General features: G+C 37.2%; 1 protein-coding gene across 1 annotated transcript; it reads right to left on the reverse strand.

Moving 5' to 3' along the window:
- Positions 1–10,956: 10,956 nt before the first annotated feature.
- Positions 10,957–20,202, reverse strand: COPS5 (COP9 signalosome subunit 5). Its single transcript, XM_042465836.1, has 8 exons — positions 19,894–20,202; positions 19,413–19,647; positions 18,411–18,539; positions 16,929–16,994; positions 15,868–15,953; positions 15,113–15,224; positions 13,070–13,218; positions 10,957–11,050 (listed from the first exon to the last, which is right to left on the reverse strand). The coding sequence occupies exons 1-8, from the start codon at positions 20,100–20,102 to the stop codon at positions 11,017–11,019; spliced, it is 1,020 nt and encodes a 339-aa protein (XP_042321770.1). The 5' UTR covers positions 20,103–20,202; the 3' UTR covers positions 10,957–11,016.
- Positions 20,203–21,356: the final 1,154 nt, after the last annotated feature.

Raw genomic sequence — 21,356 nt, forward strand, 5'->3', positions numbered from 1 at the left:
AATCCAGGCTTGATTTGTTCACGGAGAACATAGCTAGTAGCTATTAATATGCTTTTTAGCAACAGAGATGCAGTTTTCAGCATTCTTAAGGAAAGCACCACTAGGATGTATACATGTTTCTAAATGGTCCTTAAATATTAGTCTTTTTCTAATTGTGTTTCAAATTGATTAAAAGTTCTTATTTTTATGTTATTCCATTATGGCTATTTTACCTATTTAATTTAATTAGCTGTATTATAGTGCTTTGAAGTTTTATTTTGTGAGACATCTCAGGGAAGCTTTGCCTGGAAATGTGGTATAGACATATTTAAAATATTTATTTCAAAACATTTATTTAATAAATACATCATGTCAGTCAGGAGCTGATGACTAAGTTCTGCCACATTTTTCATCTCTGCTGGAATGCTGCACTATTCATATAACAAACTATCCATGCATCATTTGCCATAGTTGCAGAGCTGAATATGCCCAAGAATGGACATTGAAGACTTTGGTATCCTAGGAAGTCAACTATAGTCATATAATTGGGGGGTGGGCCATTTAAAAAAATATATTATAAAGGGAAGAGCTATCATGCTGTGTATTTTGGAAAATGGTTATTGGTACGTAGTTGACAAACAAAAAGGTTTCCTCTTACAAAGAAAGCAGAACAGCAGAGGCTAAATCTTCAGAAACCAGTTAACAGATTCCAGTTCCTGTGTATCGAGATGTGTCTTCAAGTCACCTGTCAACTTATGGTGATCTCATTAATTTCATAAGATTTTCTTAGGCAAGGAATACCCAGGGATGGTTTTGCCGGTTCTTTGCTACAATAAATAGAGATTAACACTCATACTTCCTGCTCTTCTTTGTATTTGACTGGGATTTAAAACTTCAATCTTCCAAATTTGAAAATTTCTTCTGTCAATTTATCGAATGACAGAAAATGCCACAAGATGACTTTATTTCTGTATTTCAGTTTACAATCCAAACGGACTTTCCCCTAACATTTTTTGTTCTGGGAATTCTATATCTATTAAAAATAGATTTATATTAATAAACTTCATTTTGGACTTAGCTTGCCCCTGAACTTCAGACCTGTTCATAGCTGCAGATTTTGCAGGTGTCTAAAGTTGTATCTGTTACTAATTTCGTTAAAACAGAAATCGTGAGAAGTTTTAAGGGAAAATATTTGTTCATGAAGATTTGAAATAGGATCCTTACCTAGTTGCAAAGAACATTTGGCCAATTGTCTTATGTGTTTTTATTGCATTAGAAAAAAGAAGATTGGCAGTTATCCTGGTGGATACTCCCTGGTAAAGTAAATCCTCTTAATTGAATAGCTCAGTCACATTGATTCACTTGGTCTACCTTATCAGGACAAACAACATGATGTACACCTTTGTGTTTAAGAAAATGTTTGAAAACTTTAAACTATAATCAAAGCTTATATCCAGTTTATTCTCTGTGGAACCTTGTCCAGATAAATTAGTTCAGACAAAGTTAGTGTTAGTATTTGTCATCTTTGTCATTTGCCAGGCTGTGGAAGCCTGGCATGACCTATTCATGCCTTCTCTGAAGCCCCCAGTAAGTTTTTTAATCATAGCATTCTGAGGAGCAATAGATGGTTGAATATAGCTGACATATTCACAGAATTATAAAATTATAGTCCAATCGCATTCTGCAATGAAGGAACACACAGTCAAAGCATTCTCAACAGATGGCCATCCAGGCTCTGTTTAAAAGCCTCCAAAGAGGGAGACTTTACCACACTCCAATGGAGTGTGTTCCACTGTCGGACAGCTCTTAGTACCAGGACTTCCTAATGTAACTTCCTGTAGCTTGCATCCATTGTTCTGAGTCTTATTCTCTGAAGCAGCAGAAAACAAGCTTGCTCCATCCCCAATATGACAACCCCTTCAAATACAGTTGGCCCTCCATATCCACATTTTCTTTATCCACATAGTCAAGCATCCACGGCTTGAAAATATTCAAAAATGTATAAATTTCTAAAAGCAAACCTTGATTTTGCCATTTCATGTAAGGGACACCATTTTACTGTGCCACTGTATTTAATGGGATTTGAGCATCAATTCAAATTGGTATCCATGGGGGATCATGAACCCAAACCCCAGCAGATACCAAGGGCCCACTGTATTTAAACAGGACTATCATATCACCTCTTAACCTTCTCTTCTCCAAGCTAAATATACCTAGCAACCTAAGTCTCTCCTCATAGGGCATGGTCTCCAGAATCTTCACCATTTTGGTCGCCCTCCTCTGGACATGCTCCAGCTTGTCAACATCCTTTTTGAATTGTGGTGGAGATAATATTCCAGGTGAGGCCTGACCAAAGCAGAATAGAGTGGCACGATAACTTCCCTCAGTCTAGACACTATATTTGTATTGATGCAGACTAGAATCGCATTCACTTTTTTTTACTGCCACATCACACTGTTGACTCATGTTCAACTTGTGCTCTACTAGGATTCTTAGATCCCTTTCACATATTAAACCAATTGTCCCTTATCCTATATCTGTGTATTTCATTATTTTCTACCTAAGTGCAGCACCTTGTATTTCTCCATGTTAAACTTCATTTTGTTAGTTTTGGCCCAGCTTTCTAATCCATAAAGGTTATTCTGAATTTTGATCCTCTCCTCTGGAGCTTTAACTGTCATGGCACCATACTAGGGAATCCTGAGATTTGTAGTTTGTTGTGGCTCCGGAGCTTTCTGATAGCAAAGGCTATATATTTCCCAAAACTACAGATCCCAGATTTACATAGCATTGAGCCATGGCAGTTAAAGCAGTGCTGAACTGTATTAATTCTGCTGTGCAGATTAGGCCTTAATCAACTAATTTTACATCCTGGTAAAAAAATGTTTGTTCAGTGTTTGCTCTGGATGTTAAGGATTTTGCCAAAACTGAAAATAAATAAATGTTTCAGGATATGGTAGAAGTAGACAGAACAGTACATTGCAGCATTTATTTTTTAAAAAATACCCTTTTGCTTCTGAAGAGTGGGTTCAACAGTCCTCTCAAATCTGTAGCTGGCCATGGTATCCATTTCCTTCTGTGATACTTTTCTGATTGCCTTTGAGAAACCTGAAGAGTGGCAAAGACTGTTCAGTCTGCAGGTGGAGACAATGAGAAAACCAGAAAGATTAATCCATGGCAGAATTCTCTTGCTAATTCTGTGCAGCAGTGCATGTACCTTTTTGTTACCATTACTGGGAGAGACAAATACAAATCTACACTACCCATAAGTTTTCTTGAAAAAAGGATGGGAAATTTTCCTGTTATTTCTGGACATTCTATAGGATTGCATGGTGCCAAGAACTCATTGTGCCATGTAACTTGCAAATTGTCAATCTTTATAAAAATATACTTTTTAACCTACATAAATAATATGTGAAGATGACAAAATTTCCCTGGCTTTATGGTTTTCTAATGCTTAGCATTATATTTAGGGTCTCTCAATTTTCTTAGGATATTTTAATTTGCTGCAGTTTTGCTTATGCAGTATTTTATCCTCCCAATCTAGTTCTTTTTGGCTAAGGCGATGCTTTTGAAATATTTTAATAATTTTTGGCTAAACATTATACATTTGTCTAGTTATAAACTGATGCAGTTTTGCTCACATTTTTAAAAGTTGTGGTTTCCCCACAGCTTCACACTGTAAATTGATGCGTAGCATAGAAATACATCTTGAACATCAAGCATATCATGTAGTATTCAATGTATGACCACTAAGAAGCAGTTATACAGTATTGTCAAAAAATACTGTCATAATGATGTATCTTCAACAAAAAGCCCTGTAGTGATAACACTTGTCTTACTCTCTTTGCCTAAGAAGAGTAATAAAGGCATATACTACAAGAGATTAATTTCAATCTTTGAAAAACCTACAGTCATCTTAACAATACATTAGTTTTAATAAAAGTGAATAATGGGTTGGGAATAAGTGAATAAATTAGTCATATTGTATGTCCCAGTGACTTCAGGTGGGTCTGCTTTAAGTATGACTTAGATTCAACATTCATATGTTTTATAATATATTTAAAATATGAAAAGCAACATTTATCAAGATAATTAGTTGGCACAGTGAATTTCAAGATGGTTCCACATTGTGAGCATTTTTAATATAGCAATTTCCATTAAAATGTTGGTAATATTTAATGGATATAGTCAAATGCCTTTCATTCACAACAAGAGGTAAAACCAGATCTGTTTAAATCCTGACTCAAGTGATACATCAGATGAATGAAAGTTGCTTTCAACAACTAGGAAAATGCAGATGGTTGTAATTATAAAAGACTGCATGCAGGCATATAGATTAATTTCCTTTTTAACAGTAATGCAGTTGCTGCTATACACAAGCCCTAAGGTAACTAGGTCTAAAATAAACAGAGAAATTTACACAGGAAATGATAGATGAATTACATAGGAGCTGAACAGAGGTTTCAGTAAAAATTAAAGTTTCTAAAACAATATATATAATTTCCTCTTGAAGGGTTCATGCACTGCCTCTCCTTTATGATCTAACGCTGTATTCACACATAATTTTACTGGAGAGTTTATCACACGAAGGAAAATTGGAAGTTTAAATGGGGTTTATCCTGTGAAAATCACACAATTACTATCAAATTGCAAACTATAATTCCCAGAATTTTATAGCAGAAGTTACATAAATAGTTGAATGGAGTCCACCTGTGTGCAATTCCAGTGCCACATGATTTCAGGTGTTTGCTGGGGTTTGGTTCCAGGATTCCCTGTGCAAACCAAAATCCTAGCTCTCAAGTCCCATTAATCAATGACACAGAGTGAGATTGGTATCCCTTATATAAAATAGCAAAATCAAGATTTGTTGCTTGGAATATATTTATTTGTGTTTTAAACAATATTTTCAAGACTGGATGGTTGAATCCAGATAAAGAGCCGTGGATATGGAAGGTCAACTGTACTTGTATCTGCAATTCCCCAGAGTGTGTTGGACGTGAATGCAATGTAAACAACAGTATCATAAGACTAGGAGCTATCAAAACAAACCAAGGAAATGTGCAGAAGCACAATCAGGATTGGTTGTTTAAAAAACTGTCCCAACTATGAGCATCCCCTAGAACACTGATAATCTATTAGCAAAATGGACAAACATGCGTAATCTAACACCATCCCCCAAGCCGTGCAGAACTGGCTTAAAAGACTCTTGTTTTGGGCTTCTGCTCCTTCATGGCTTTGCCTAGAGAAACTGCCTAACAAAACAGTAACCAGGTAAGGAGGCATTGATTTAAGAGGTAAGTAACAGGGCATGTAACTGAAAGAGTGGAGAGATTTGCAACTTGAGATAGGAGAAATTGCCCATAGCACAAACCAGTGATGTCACTAAGATTGGTGTCACTTGTGCAGTAACCATGGGTCTCCCCCGCATTGACCTCCTCCTCATTCCACCCAAAGAACCTAGTATTGCTTTTTTGCACTAACGTTACTTGTAAATCATATTCTTTCCCATATACCATGAATGTAATGCTAAAGCTGTGACATAACAACTAGCAACATAAATATACTGCAAATTACAACATCATATGCACAATCTAAATGTATTACATATGCATGTGAAGATTCGTTAAAATGTTGATGTTTTTGAATATATTTTAAAAATATAATTCCAATAGCAACTTATTTTCCATTTTATATAAATTATATATTTTGCTATGCCACGTATAATGGGACTTGTGCATCCATAGAACAGAATCCACGTACTTAAGCAATGCACAGTGTCAGTTTTGTTTTGTTTACTGTGTACTACATTGAAATTACACTTTCTAGGTTGAGTTCTTGTGCGACAGAACAGTGTCAATAAATCAATTTTTGGATCCAGGCATGTACACATATACACAACAAATATGAAAAAGTCAAGGAAGTGAAACTCTCATAAAGCATTGATTTTGCGGAGAGGGTATATTTGTAGAGAGGATCTACTGGGCCCATATTCTAGGTGGCCTAAGCAGCTCTATTTTCTAGTGGTTGCTAAAACATAGGAAAACATCAGTCCATTAGTAATAAAGTAGAGCAAACAAAGCATTTAATTTGCCTCCTTTATGATAAAAGGGAAGAAAAGCAAATGGAACCACTTCCTTTGTGCATGCACTCCTTGAAAATTGTAATAGTAAGTTAATATCAAAAGGTGCCCTGAAGGAATTGCTTCCATTTGTGTTAGGTCATTATAAACTTCAGTAACAATGCTTATTCCAAAATAAATTGAATGTTGCTTAACTACAAGAGACTCCCAATGACAGTTTTCGGCCATGCCTTGGCAAAAAAGGGAAGTCTGCAATCATTAATCATTGATAAGATCAAACATATTACTTAAATCCTTCAAACATTTTGTTATTAGTCTGGCTTGGAAACATATCTAACTAATATTTATGTGATTATTTGCACCTCCATACCAGTTCCCAGGCTGATTTCAAAAGTTAAAATTACAATAAGAAAGATTCACACCAGAAAACAACAAAATAAAAAGAGTGTTAGCATTAAATCAGTTATCAGAATTGAAAACAAACACAACTCAGAAGATAAGCAGTTTATACAGGATTGAAATACCTGGGGAAAGAGTGGTCCTGCCTGTCTGGATATTTTTTATTTGTTTCAGTTATTGAAGGCTATGCCAAACCATCATACAGGACAAGAAAGCAGTTGTAAGAAGTGATCACACCTGAATGAATATTAAGTCATTCATTACAAAGCTGTTTTTATGTTGTAGGACTGAATCATACTAGATCCCGAAAGGGAAAGGCAGGATATAAATAAATATATTGTTGTTTTTGTTGTTTGTTATAGTAGTCTTGAAGAGACACTCTTCCACGGCTACCCAAAAGCCAAAGGGCAGGATAGGTACAGGCAAGCATTCTATATAAAATGCTGGATAAAATTTGAACTTTATTATATTTGTGTAAAGTAAGATACAAGCTCTTACTGTGCTATAAATACTACATGAGTAAATGCATACATGTATATACTGTACATATAACTGAATAAATATTACGTGTTTATATTCTATTTTAATTTAATATTCTGTTTGTTAATCATCTTCCATCTGTCACTATTTATCTAATCCATCATCCATCCTTCCTTTCTCACTCCACATGCCAATACAGTATTGATTATGACCAGAGGTAGGATAATGAAAAAGGCATTACTCAGTTTAGTTCAACTTTAGTAAATACCTGCACACACATGAGGCAAACCAATTCTAATTTTGTCAGGATAGTCTTATAGTACAACTTACAATGTTTACTTGGATGTATACACCATGTATTAGTGAGATTTACTCTCACATAGATTTCCATGCATTACAACCTAAGTCAGTTTAACTTGCCAAATATATGTAGTGGATTTTTTTTAATGACCATTTTATTCAGATATTGTAACAATTCCAAAAGTCCTTTACAATCTTTTTATTATTGTCTTAACCTTTTATTGAACAATATATATATTTAAAACAATGTAAAAGGGCTGTTTAATTTTAATTGAATTTAAACAATAGTTATGGCAGCACACCACGGAGTGTGTGCACCTATCTTTGTACAATCGCCTGAAATGTTCAATCTCCCCTAAGGGCATCCAGATCTACATTCACTGCAGAAGACCAAAACGTGAAAAACAGACAGATCAGTGAGATACAGGAAGTGTTCCAAATAATTTTGCATCCCTTCACTCAGTTGAATTCAACAAAAACCTACAGCAGGATCTGTCAGCAAGGTTGATACACAATTACCTACCACAACCAGATCTGAGAGCAGAGATAACCTCCCCCCGCATTTTAATCAAGTGTAGTGTAAACACTGATTGAAGTTGGAGGGGAAGGGAGATGAAATTGATCTGATAAGCAAATCCATTGCAGTTCTAATTTACTTTATCATCTATATGTGCAAACCCACATTCATTTTTAATGTATGTTAGGTATGAATGGAACAACATGCAATTCTAAGCACTGTTTTATGTAACTGGGTACCTAGGAAAGCCATCCCCCTTGTTCACAGTGTTACCATAGCAGTTTAACTACTTTTATACAATCCCAGAAATACAAGAGAATGCTGAAAGGTAAACAGTATGTTTTTCCTCTAAGTTTATATAATGAATTCAGAGACACAGTGCAGACTTCAGAAGCATAAATGAATCCTGTGTATGCATGATTCCAAGGTCGGCATCTTATCATCACAGGCAGTTTTCCTGAAACCCTCTGTAGCATACCACATTTATATTGCAAAACCTGACAGAATGGTTCCATGTTCTGTGGGTCTTCTCTTATTTTCAAAAAGCTTCACTGAATTTCATTGTATTATGCTTTGTGTAATCTTGTGGATGTTCAGCAAATAATAATTTGCTAGACATTTTATTTATGTTACTTATATAACCTAGATGAAAGGAATAGATCAATCTGTGAAAATGCATTGTCAAAATTGTTAAAGTTGGAGTATCTCCATAATATACCAATCACGAATTCAAAAGTAAGTCGGCACGTTTAAGAGTACAGAATTGGCATAGTTTTTGAAAAGTCCCTTGCTGAGCAAAATGGAGCTCAAAGAAAACATGGTTCAATGAGCCATCAGCGCCTTATGAAGAATGGAGAAGAGTGTTCAGCAAAACTGGTATTATGGACAAATACCTGCAACCTTGGGTAGAACAAAATAAGATGGTTCATAGGAAAAGCAAGAGGAAAAGGTCAAGAGGAAGTGTAATGGCTGAATGCATCCAGGGCCCTAAAAATCTAAGAGTTTCTATTTCCATTATAAAAACTATTAAACGTTGCAGACAGTGTCCCAAGCAGACAGCAACTTTGAGTTGCTATGTGCCTTTAAGTTGAATCTGATTTATGGCATCCATATAGGGTTTTCTTGACAAGATTGATTTGAGGTTTGCCATTGTCTTTCTTTTAAGGCTGAGAGAATGTGGCTTGCCCAAGGTTATCTAGTGGTCACCATGGCAAAGCAAGGATTCAACCTGGTCTCCCTGAGCAAGTATATTCATTGCCAATAAAATGATGCCATAAACGATGTATACATCAAAAGTAAACATAAATTTCAATGAAGTGAACTGATTAGAGCTATACACAAATGCAACTTACTTGGTGTTTTCATAAGCAGTTTTGACTGGTCAACCATGTATTTCGCAGACTGAAGTTATTTGTTTTAGATACAATGTAGATAATGTATCCGTCCAACTCATGGATGTCCAGAAGAATCCTTCTAGCTCATGTATGGTGACAGATCAGAATGCAAGAAATATCCAAAGCCGTCTACTCAGTCACAACAGTGTAACACCTCTAAAGCATACCATTCCATCAAATCTGCAGTTCCTATAGGAATTGATATAAGTAGTTATATTCTGACCGTCAGTTAAAATAGGGCTACTGAAGTGGTTACTTGAATCAATAAAACAACATCTGCGGTGGCAGGATTATAATCTAAAAGACTTCTGAAAAAAAGATGAGGGAAGACAAAAACATAAAAATCTCAGACACTAGTTCTGGAAGTGTGTAGTTCTTTCTTGTAACAATTGCTTGAATGTGTAGGTAGTTCAGGGGAGCGACCATTGAACTGGCTTTTCAGCAGATCCATTAAAGTGCCTATTTCTAGCATTCCATTATAGATCAGCATCCTGTTAGTGATGCAAGCAAGGGTAATTTTCACTTTTGTTTGCATATCTTTTTTGTCTTGTTACAGAGGCTGATATGCCCTCCTTCTTTTCACAATGGCCAAAGCTCCCTCCCCTTGGACTCAGCATCTCTCTGCCAAAGCTGTTCCCATTCTAGTGCTGGTTTGGGGTACAGGGGATCAAAGAGCATCTGGCTAACTTCCCAAAGATGGACAAGACGAGGAAATCATTTGCTGAGACCTCTGATGATCCTGGTGGAAGACTGTCCTCAGTCTACATTACCTGACATTAGGCACGCCATGTAGAGCTGGTCTTACTCTGATGGAACAGCAGCTGGCACATCTAGTTGAGGGAGGACTCTGGTGGAATTGGAATGCCAATATAAAGAAGCAACCACAGTAATGCTATGGTCATAGTTAGCTGGGGGACAAGAGTGAGGTGATATGATAGCTCTTTAAAATCTGTAAGGCTGTGACATGGAAGATAGGATATGCTGTTTTCTGCGCTGTCAGAGGGTAGAATTTGAACCAGTGGGTTCAAATATAATAAAGGAGATTCAAATAAACACAGGAATCCCTGATCATAAGTGTTTTACACCTGGAAGAGATTGCCTGGGCGTCATAACTCTCCTTTATTGGAGGTTTTAACCGCATCACTGTGAACTTTTGCAGATTGGTGGATCACTAGAAGTGACTGAGCAATATTGTGGAAAATACTGGCCTAAGAAGTCAAGACAAGAACCAAAGTGGTTGTGAGAAAACCATAACTAAAAAATACACAGATTTTCTCTGTGTTTTTATGTGTAGATTAGAGAAGTTTAGGTTTTAGGAAAGAAACTTCCAGTTTCCTGGATTGTTACAAAGAGCACATTATGCACTGCAGAGAATATGCAGTATTGTCTGTATTTGGAGAATTAAATCTGGTGGGTCTAGTTCAGCAACAATTTACGATTTCTGGCTCAGAGTTCTGCAAGAGGAAAGAATGAATGATGAAATTAAAGATAAAATTAAACAAAGCAAAATGAAAAAAGCAGCTGGCCATTTTAAGAGAGCTTTATTGCAGATTGACAAAGAGATAAATTCTAAACTTTTCATCGCAGAAACTGTCACATTACTGTTCCTTTTGAAGCAAGACAAAAACTTTATGGTAAAGACAGAGTTACAAAATTTTGGAGCAAGGTTTTTAAAACTGGGCAAAGAGGTGGCAGAATGATTTAAAGTACTACAATTAACTGAAGATTTCCATTCTGGGCTTCATGTTACAAACTGAATAAGTCCAAGAGGTATTGTCTTTCTCCATCCTGAGATACATATCAGTTGGTGATATACTTCAAGCAATGTTAATTTGATTAAAAGTTTGTCCTTATAACCTGAGACATCATCCATGTATTGCTTCTATGGTGGTCTTGCAGCTGAGAGAAAAATAAAAACATAAATTTAAGTTGGCTAAATTCAACTCTGTCACTGCATAGTAGTGATTCAAACGCCTGAGGGCTCACGGTGCCCATAACACCATGAAGTGATACAGGCGTCCAGTTTGAAAAGACAGGCACAACAATTCACCAACAAACAAAAACCATGGCTTTAAAGTAAACAAAACAATCTTTGTACTAAAGGCACAGTGCAGAAATTACAGGTATGAGTGTAATCTACACTACAACCAGGAAGACGTTCATTTGACTATTGTATCAATAAAGTGCATGTTAGGTACCAAAGAATAGCCTAAATCCACGAACAAAATAACATACTCTTCCCCTGTCTAATGCACTTTCATTTCAGTACCACTGAAATAATGTATGTTTCTTTTCCCATTTATTTGCCTTCACCTTCCTCTTTACTGCTTCTCGTTCATTGCAAGACTGAATAATCCCAGATGCTCAATATTTAAAATCCTTTATTTATGCATACCACCACGTACAAAAGGGACAAATGTCAGATACGATTCTTGATTCATTCTCACTGTACTTTCTGCATCTGCTTATGCCTGTAACAAAAGACAATAGTCTGTAGGGGCCATAATTCAATGACACATATAAACTGCATGCAGAAAGATCCAGATTTATTCCCTGACATCTCCAGACAGTGTAAAACCCTAGAAAGCTGCTGCTATTCAGGACAGACAATATTAAGCTTCTGTAATCATGCAAGTACCAACTCAGCATTTAAACATAGCATGCGGAAACATATAGCCAGGATGGAAGACTGGCTGGTAACTATATGTATAAACTGATCTGAAGAAAGCAGGGTAGTTAGTAAACAAATATAACACAATACAGTAAAGTTTAGAATCTGATTTAAAAGGTCTATTGGAAATAAAGCTACAAAATGCTGAACATTGCTTTTAGTACCCAACATCCACACCAAGGTTCCTGTTTCTGTTTATTAAAAAGGTAAGGTAAAGTAGTCCCTTGACATGATATCTAGTTGTAACTGACCGTAGGGGCGGTGCTCATCTCTGAAACTAAAGCAGAAGAGAACAGCTGTCCAAAGATGACTCTGTTGGTCATGTAGCCAGCACAACTGCGCCAAACCCTGTTACTTTCCCACCAAAGTGGAACCTATTTATCTACTTGCATTTACATGCTTCACAACTACTAGTTTGGCAGAAACTGGGACTAGTGACAAGAGCTCCCTCCATCATGCGAACTTGGGCCTTGAACGCCAACTTCTGATCTTCTGATTATCAGAATGGCATCTTAACTCCTAACCACCACATCCTGTTGTTTCTGATTATTACATGTCAAATTCATGTAGTTTGAAATTCAAAGGCTAGAAGATGCATTATTACATTTACCTAGTGGCAAACTCGTTCATCCCACAAAGAACCCTTTAAAAATCTGTAGGAGCCTTTTTAAAGAAGTACTCTTTGAAGTATGGCAAATGGTCACTGAGGAGAAAAAATCGCTAGTGCCTTCAGCACACATGGAAGAAAATCCATGTGCTGCATTAGACCAGGCATTATGCCATTTTTTGGTTTCCTGGCCTGTGTACAGACAGCCAAAATAAAGCTGCTTCGAGTCACAGTGGAAGTATGGTGTTTCAATGATGCATGCGTCCTAGAGTCCAGAAGTTGCACCAAGAGCCCCGCTCCAGCCTAAGGGCTGGAGTGGGGCTTGGTGTGGCTTCTGGACTCTTAGGACGCATGCATCATTGAAACACCATACCTCAATGTGACTCGAAGCAGCTTTATTTTGGCTGTCTGTAACAGGCCTCTGTAGCCCAGATTAAAATATCATGGTATGAAAGGACATGAGGAAAACATCTGAGACAGTCAGATGAGGATTTAGAAAATTCAAAAAGAAAATCCATTAACTCAGTAAATAGTTAATTTCCATCACCCACTTCATTCCTAAAGATGGGAGCAAGTCAACTACCCCCAGGTCACAACTTACAGTATTCTAAAACAAATTCTAGAATAGAAATGATCTTACCTGTCCCTTGTTGCTTTGGCTAGCTTGTCCTCTGATTTTCTGTCATGAGACTCTAAACCCAACATGAAGCTTCCTCTGCCTAGCTGAGCTTCCGACTGCTCTAATTTTTCAGAAAGATCAAATACTTGCCCAGTAGTGTAGTCCGCATTCTGCATTTCAAAAATATGTAACAGTTATAGATCTGCCATAAATTCTGCTATACAACACATCTTTACCAACATTAAACCATTTCCAAATTTATTTATTTTGTGTATCACACAACTCAATGGTAATTATCAAGGGGAAGTTCAATTTCTAAAATTTATGAGACTTCTACCTTTTAAACACAGAAATGTGAAAATAATATAACAGAGCCAAAATGCATGTATATAGGTATTTAAAAGTGCATAAAGAAAAAAATCTACAAGGTAGTAAATACATTGGGTTGGATCTAGGCTTGCCCTCCAGAAATAGAAAAAACACTTTCCATTTGTGGAGGAAACTGAGATCCAGCAGACTCTCCCTGTGAAAGGAAAGGGGCAGATTTGTTATTTTTGTGATTCCTCCATAATATTCCAGAGCTGTTCCCAAATCATCTGGAGTAGTGAGTGATGGCCCAGGAGAAAGGAGAAGAAACTGCAGAAGACAACCCCCTCTCTATTAATCTAATACTACTGGAACTCATTCAGACTAGCTCCAATTGATTAAAAGTCTGACATGTGATGAAACTAATGAACTGCTTATGAGACAAAGGTCTGGAATAGACGGGTCAAAAGAAGCAGCTTCCAGCTGCTTTGGGAGTGAGGCCTTTACATGACACACGCCCCCAAAGTGGCCCAAATTGCATACTCTGGTCCTCTGGACTAGAACAAAAAGGAGCCAAAATAATCCAGCTCCTGGCAGTGCAGGTTGGGGCTAGTGGCAGTGGGCCATGCAGTTGCCACAGGCATGTCCTGCTTGTGGCTGGAGTGGCCTTGAGCCATTTGTTCCTGTTCATCTGCTCCTGGCCTGACTAGGCTTCATAGATGTTATTTTGTTACTTTATGCACACATTCAGTTTGTGGTCTGTACAGTGGGGGATGATAGTGATCAGAGGATGATGGTCAACTGGGAATGGAGGCACTTTCTATTGTTTCATTTTCATGGACAGATCACTTCATGGTCAGGTTTAGACATGGTGGAACTCAGAATCTTTGCAGAGGTGGGGGACCCAGGAGGCTTATGCGTCCAGATGGATTCCTAATGGCTCCTGGGGAATTTCCTGCTGCTTTGGCAGGTGATCCTGTTGCAGCCCTGGTTGATCTCTGGAATGGAGAAATGGCTAGGGAAGTTGACACAATCGCTCTTAAGTGTCCTGTCTCACATAGTGTAATGTTTTTAACTTCTTAAAATTGTTTAATTGTTTTTAAACTTTCTATCTACGTTTTAATGCTTTTTAACTTACAAAGTTTTAAATTTTGTTAGCTGCCTTGAGTCCTTATACCAGCAGAAAGGTGGGATTTAAATAAATAAAAATAAGTAAAAAGTAAACTTTGTGGACTGGTTTTTTGTGCTAGAGAATAAGATTACTTCCTGTAGTGCATTAGCATGTATACAATGTATCTTTCTCCCAAGTTCCTTTTTTTTGTTTGCTCCCTTTTACCATATTCTTTCCTGCTTCCTTTGATACTGAAGTCTATAGTGCTTCAGACATTGTGTGTTACTTCTGAGTACCTTATGGGTCTGTAGTTAGTAGAGGAATGGAGCATCTCAGTCACTGGGGTATAATCTGGCCCTCTGAAGTGACTCATATTGCCATGTCTCCTTCCATCATTTGCTGGTCTGCCAGCTTTTGTTATGTTCCTCCTCATCTCCATTCTAAGAGGCTGAAATACCATTCCTAAACTGTAGTAATTGGCAGTAAGAGCTTAAAACTAAATTATGCTGGCATTTTGGGGAACAAAGCCTTTGGTGCTACGAACTGCTGGAATACAATTCCTAATAATGTTTCTGAAACTTAATTTGGCTCTCTGGTTGAAAGCGATTGCCCACCCTTAATTTAGCAAAACCCACAATCATACTTACAGTAAGCAAACTAGAAGAACTAAGAGTGTTCACCCAATATTTATTCCACAGAAGTTCAAGTAACTTGCGATCCAAAGAGGATTTAAAATAGGAGACTTCTAAAGCATAATACCTATTTCATAAGGAAAAGATTATGAAAAACTTTTAAAATGAGCTCCTAAATGAAGATATTATAAGTATTACACGTGTAAAACTCTTCTAAATAGACAGGTACTGAATACACTAATGTGACTGTCCTATCAAAATTCCTTATAAAACTAGCCGTGCAGTAAACATCACAGAAAAGAGTGGGGACAAGTTTTGAGGTATGGGAAAAATGGAGTATGACAAGTAGATATGTAAGACAAACCTAAGAAATTAAAAAATAGTAGGAAGAGATGTTTTGCATTACCTACAATCATACAGAAATATCACAATAAACCTCTCTGTACAGGGCAATAAACTTTAAATTAGAACAAAATGAGAACACACTCATGCACAAAAGATCAACAAAAACCCTAGAGAAATCCAAAAACAAAAATATGGGTCCCAATGCGGTTTGCAATCTCTTTATTAATGGGGTACAGCCCCTGCAGATCAGAGGTGATATAGTGGAATGAGGCAGAGAGGAGGAAACTGCACAAAGACCTGGGAAATGGGAGGGAGAGAAAGAACCTTCCCTCTTCTGTAGGTTTCTATATGGTTCTAACTCTACACATATCTTTTTAAGCTAGCAAACGTACTAAGATTTCTGCATTAAAAAATTAATTCCTTACTGTTTACAGTGCACACCAAAGTCTTCTATTTTATTAAGTGGGATAGTCTGATATTCAGAAGGGCCCTCATCAGGAGGCTTGTAACCCTAAAGGATAAAGAAACAAGAAGATGAACTTATAAAACAGCAAATCTTAAAATATTGTTAGGATTACTTCAATTTTAGATGGATTACCTCAATTTTAGATGGCGGGTTAGAAGTTTATGGGAAGCAAGTTGCAGCATTTTGATTCAAAAACTGATGCTTGCATCAACTTTTTTCACTTATCATTTATATTTGACCCATGAAAGGCACACACTATGCTTGCTTTCTTATGTCAATATTGTCAAAACCATGCTTTCTGAATCCTGTCCTCAAATAAAGGAATGCTTCTATATGGCACTGTTGTTTTGTATTTTTAACATACAGTTGGTAAAGGCTTGTAGTAGGTGTTCCTGTAGCTTGCCAGATTTGTCTTTCCACCCTGAGAAGGAAATCTTACACTCTTGTATGGAAACTTGTTAAAAGATTTAAATATAGCTATGTCCTGATTCTTTATAATTTATTTTATGAAAAATGTAGTACTTTTGGTTCTTTGCTGAAATGACAATTCAGTGTTCCTTCCTTTAAAGTATAATAGGCATATTCCAATACTAAAAGAAGGAATATGTGAAATACAATGCTTAACTGATAAGCTCCAGACACAATTCCTTTATCAAAAACAATAAACAGAAGGTTTCCCTAATAAACTTCAAGCACACAGAAAACCTTAGTGATGCTGCTCCATCATCTGTCCAACTGATAGAATGCAATGGCACATAAACTCAAATATATCAGTTTTCTAAACAAAATTATTAAACATGACTCTCTCATTTGACCAAGAGCCACAATTCATTTCTAGATATTTTTAATTATAATTCATGGAAGGCTCAATGTAAAATATAAATGGAATAGCAAGTTATGACAAAAACTAAATCTACAGTACAGTGCATATTATTGTTCCACTTATAATGGTAGTGGGCTATAATTCTATTTAGTGACAATCTTATGCAACTGTCACCTTGATTATGCAATTAAAATTACCTTAGGATACGTCCTAAAAGCTCCAAGATTCACCTTTCCTGCAGATATTGTCCTTGTTGGATCAATCTGTAAAGCATATTTCAAAATTCGCTTATCCTCTACAAGCAAACTAACAAAAATAATACATCAATGACCAAATGGGGAGAAAAACATTTAAAATGAGTTTACTATTTTTTAATTAATTATACACACACACATACACACACACTCTAATCAAATCACTAAAATTGGCCAGTAATTAATTTAAGTAATAAGAAATTTTGTTATTAAAATTCACATTGCTGTATTTAAGAATGAAAACTAATTTTAATATTCTTTAAAATTAAAGAACTAGGAATAATAAATCAATTTTTAACAAATTATTTCCAATCCTGCAAACTCTGTTGCACACTGAGACAACCTGGGAAGCAGAACAACAGACTATAGTGCTGTCAAACATGGCAAAAGAGATAGTGGCTATGCCTCTTTAATCAAAGTCATCTTCTTTATTGCCTCTCCTTAAACTCCTGTATTGTTCAACATGATTGAGAATTAATGATACAATGTATAATGTTTTCCCCATATCATATAATGAATTAAGGTTAGTGGCTACACCTTTTTGGTTAAATGTGTTACAATGTATTTTGTATTGGAAAAAAATCTTTGTACTGTAATTTGTAGACATACATTGCTCAAACATACACACATTCTTTTAAAGTTACATATCTCTGATGTGGAATTTAACTAATGGTCAGCATGGTTAGACCATAGATGATCTTACTGTTCCCAAAAGACTGGTATTTGAAGGTTAGAAAGTCAAGCATTCACCATCTTATTCAAAAGATTTCACTGCTTTAACTAGCCATGAATGTGCTTTTCTTTATGAAAATGTATTTTCAAAATGTGGTCAGCTTATATTAATGTAGATGCCTAGTCCTTGTTGATACACTATGATAGTTTCCACTTCCCCGCTTTTATTTTGCTTTTGCTTTCTTTGTAATCATACTTTAAAACTCCAATTAAAAATATGCCAGGTTGGAATCAGAATCTGCCTTCTGTCATTGTTTCTGCTCATGGAAGGCACATAAGCGTGATTTCTGGGGAAGTTCACCACAATTGCTGCAACACAGGTCACCCTAACGTAAGGCCATTTGTTAAACTAAAGTGGACCAAGGGGAAATTTTTTATCCTGTGATAAGACATGCCAGCATAAAAACAATGTACTTATGTTGAGAAGCAATCCTACAAGAACTGACTTGAATCACTCATAATCAGTTGAAAAGTACAGCTGAGTTTACAGCAAAAGAAACAAACTTTGAAAGTAACATTCTGAAGAAAACCAGAGAGATCTAAAGTCAGTATGTATACATTTTTAATGGGATTTACTTGCTTATAGAAAAACCAGTAAAATGAAATACACTGTTTTCACAACAAAAGCAGATTATACAGTATTTGTCATTGTTCTATTCAAGTTTAATGCACAAATTCCAGGGCTATACTCACAACAACAGCCACAAACGGTTCTTGAAACTGCTGGTTAAGCATCTGAGTGCTGACATCAATTCCTGAAAGCCAACAGCCATAGCCAGGGTGGCTGTGATACCAGCCAATTGCATTTTCTAGGCGACCAACCTAAAGGAAGTGTGGGTTTTTTTAGATGGAGAAGGGGGAGAAAGCAGGTTGTTATAAAAAATACAATCTATGTTACCTTCTCCTCTTTGGGACAGTTAGTAAACTGCAGATTTTATTTCAAAATAGATCATGTACGTTGGCCCAGGCAAAAAGTTAGATTACATTCAGACTGACAGAAAAAGCCCGATTTCGTTCCTGTCCTTTTCACATTTTTACTGGCTCAATATAAAGTGATCTGGTCAGCTTATACAAAAATCTTTGATCTGACAGAAAATATTCTGGGATAAGCAAAATGTATATGCATCGCCAAAATAAAATCAGAAAGAGCAGGAACCACATTTGGGACTTTCCAGTTCTTTAAACCACTCTGGATGCACCCTTAGTACAGCATATTTGGAAGGAAGGGCAGAGAGAGGCGCACCACATGCCTATAAGAATCTGAGGAGGACTCATGTGCTATTCATATGTATGTTACTGTGTATGTAGTTAGTAAGATTGAACTCATTATGCACTTGTCAAATGCAGACATTAACTGAAAAATTGCCTATGTCCCCCCAAATTATCAAAACAGTTACGATGTGCATAAAATGGAAACAAGGCAGCAAATAAATGTATGCATAAAAAGGAGTTGAAGCAACTACAACAAACACAAAACACCTTCCTGAGAAATTTAGGAAAAAAAACAACTTTCAATGCCGCTTTATGCAAATTTAGAGCCAATGTATAGTAGTATTAGTGATACCAGCTGAAGTTTCAAGCACAATACTAACTGTTTAGAAGTTAAAAACATAAGTATCCATGATTCCAATGAGATTGCAAAACTATTTTGCCAAATGTTAAGTTGCTAGAAGGAAATTAAGACTCTCTTCTTACCTGCTTTGCGTTTTCGATATATGCAGCCATATATTCATATGCAGCAGCCTGAGCGTTAACTCTTGTTTCTGTGCCTTCCACTGGTAGAGCAAAGCTATCCATGATAATCATGGTTTCACCATCCACTTTCCCAAGCATTAAGCCCATCACTTCCAAATTGCCTCCTGATCTAGCATGCATGACCATCTTCAGAAGAGCCAGAGCAGAGATTTTGCAGTACTTGAAATAGTGGTGGCTGTAAAGAAAAGAGCAAATATCTTATTACAATAGGAACAGTGGACTATACGCTTTGACTCTTTGTCTGGCTCAAGGCTATGGAATTCTGGGAGTTGGAGTTTGTTGTGGGGCCCAGGCCCCACAACAAACTCCAACTCCCAGAATTCCATAGCAAAGAGTGAGACAAAGAGTTAAAGCGGTGCCAAAGCGGGTTATGTCTCCAGTGCGGATGCAGCCCAAGTGAGTCCAAGGCCCAGAAGCTTACTCCTTGGTCCAGGGCTTGGCGGCCAGGATCTCCTGCTGCTGCTTGCGGTCGTACTTGTAGATCTCGTCGATGCTCTGCGCCTCCTGCATGTTGTTGGCCAGCTCCCACGTCTTCTGGGCCATTCCGCTGCCCGAAGGCCCCGCCGAGGAGGAGGAGGAGGAGGCGGCGGTGGAGGCAGCCGAAGAGGAGGAGGAGGAGGCGGCCGCCATCTCACCCGCTCCGACCGCGAAGATGACAGCCGCGCCTCTGAGCGAGACAAGCCCGCCGGCCTCTGGCCCCGACGCGGCGCCAATCAAAGCCAAACCGGAAGTAGAGGGGCGTGGCCGTTTGCTTCCTCTCTTTGCCGCCTCGGCGAATGGTTCCGTCCGCTCTAGTTAGAGCGCCCCTAGCGGCAAGAAGCGGGACAGCTGGGAGGCGGACCCTTTTTCACCCTTTCCGGGTCCGTGATGGCGCATGCGCCGTCGGTTGAGGTGGCGCAAGGGCTCTTGGGACTCGCAGGCGTTGTCATGGAAACCTTCACTGTTTTAGCTGTGTGTGTGTGTGTTGGGCCTTTCTTTATTGGCATTTTTGGCTGGCCAATAAAACTACTATCGCTGTTTGCTGAGTTTTAATTTGTATTTATAATGTGGTTAATTCAGCGGTTAATATAATCATAATGTTGTTATTTTAGTTTAGGGAAAGGATCGGGGTATATAATTCTGATTGTCTTGCATGATGTATTTCACCTATTTTATGTAACCTGCCTTTATTCCCTATTGCATTTTATTGTTGTTTTGTTCTGCAATCCTCTTTGATTCCTTCGGGAAAAGGCAGAATATAAATATACAGTACAGTATAACTATTATTATTATTATTGTTATTACCTTGATCCTTCAGGAAAAGGCAGGATATAAAACAATGGCTGTTGTTGTTTGATAAGACATTTTGTTTGACCAATAAAGGTATCACTGTTTGTTTGATTCTGCTATAATAAGATGGAATAAAACACCAAGGGACATCCAGTCCATGCAGGAAATCACAATCAAAGCACCTCTGACAGATGGCCTCTCTGTGAAAACCTCCAAAGAAAGGGGTTCGCAAGGTGACCAGATGTCCCCCTCATCCAAGACACAGCCTACATTTCCACTTTCTGTCCAGGAGGAATTCCCAGATCTCCTCTATTTTGAGCATCATTAATAACCATTAATTTATATTTATATACATACAATATAATATAATAATATAATGTAATATATATATATATATATATATATATATATATATATATATATATATATATTCATGTATAAGTCTGTAAATTTTGGTCCAAACACTAACACTCCCTTCAAATGATGGTTCAACTTATCCATGGTTCAGTGCAAGTACTGTACTTTAACTCTTATTTCACAAAAGGAACCATCACCTGGAGAAAGGCAATAGCCCGGCTCCATTTACCATATTATACCGCATCATACCACCTAAGG

This window comes from Sceloporus undulatus, chromosome 4, assembly GCF_019175285.1.
Source record: "Sceloporus undulatus isolate JIND9_A2432 ecotype Alabama chromosome 4, SceUnd_v1.1, whole genome shotgun sequence".
Taxonomy (NCBI): Eukaryota; Metazoa; Chordata; class Lepidosauria; order Squamata; family Phrynosomatidae; genus Sceloporus; species Sceloporus undulatus.

Excerpts from the sequence above, each read along its gene's own strand:
- COPS5 (XM_042465836.1), bottom strand. The coding sequence starts at position 20,102 with ATGGCGGCCGCCTCCTCCTCCTCCTCTTCGGCTGCCTCCACCGCCGCC. Across the intron at positions 18,540-19,412 it reads ATATCGAAAACGCAAAGCAG|GTTGGTCGCCTAGAAAATGC; the intron begins GTAAGAAGAGAG and ends CACTTCCTTTAG. Across the intron at positions 15,225-15,867 it reads TTTGGTGTGCACTGTAAACA|GTATTATGCTTTAGAAGTCT; the intron begins GTAAGGAATTAA and ends CTTATGAAATAG.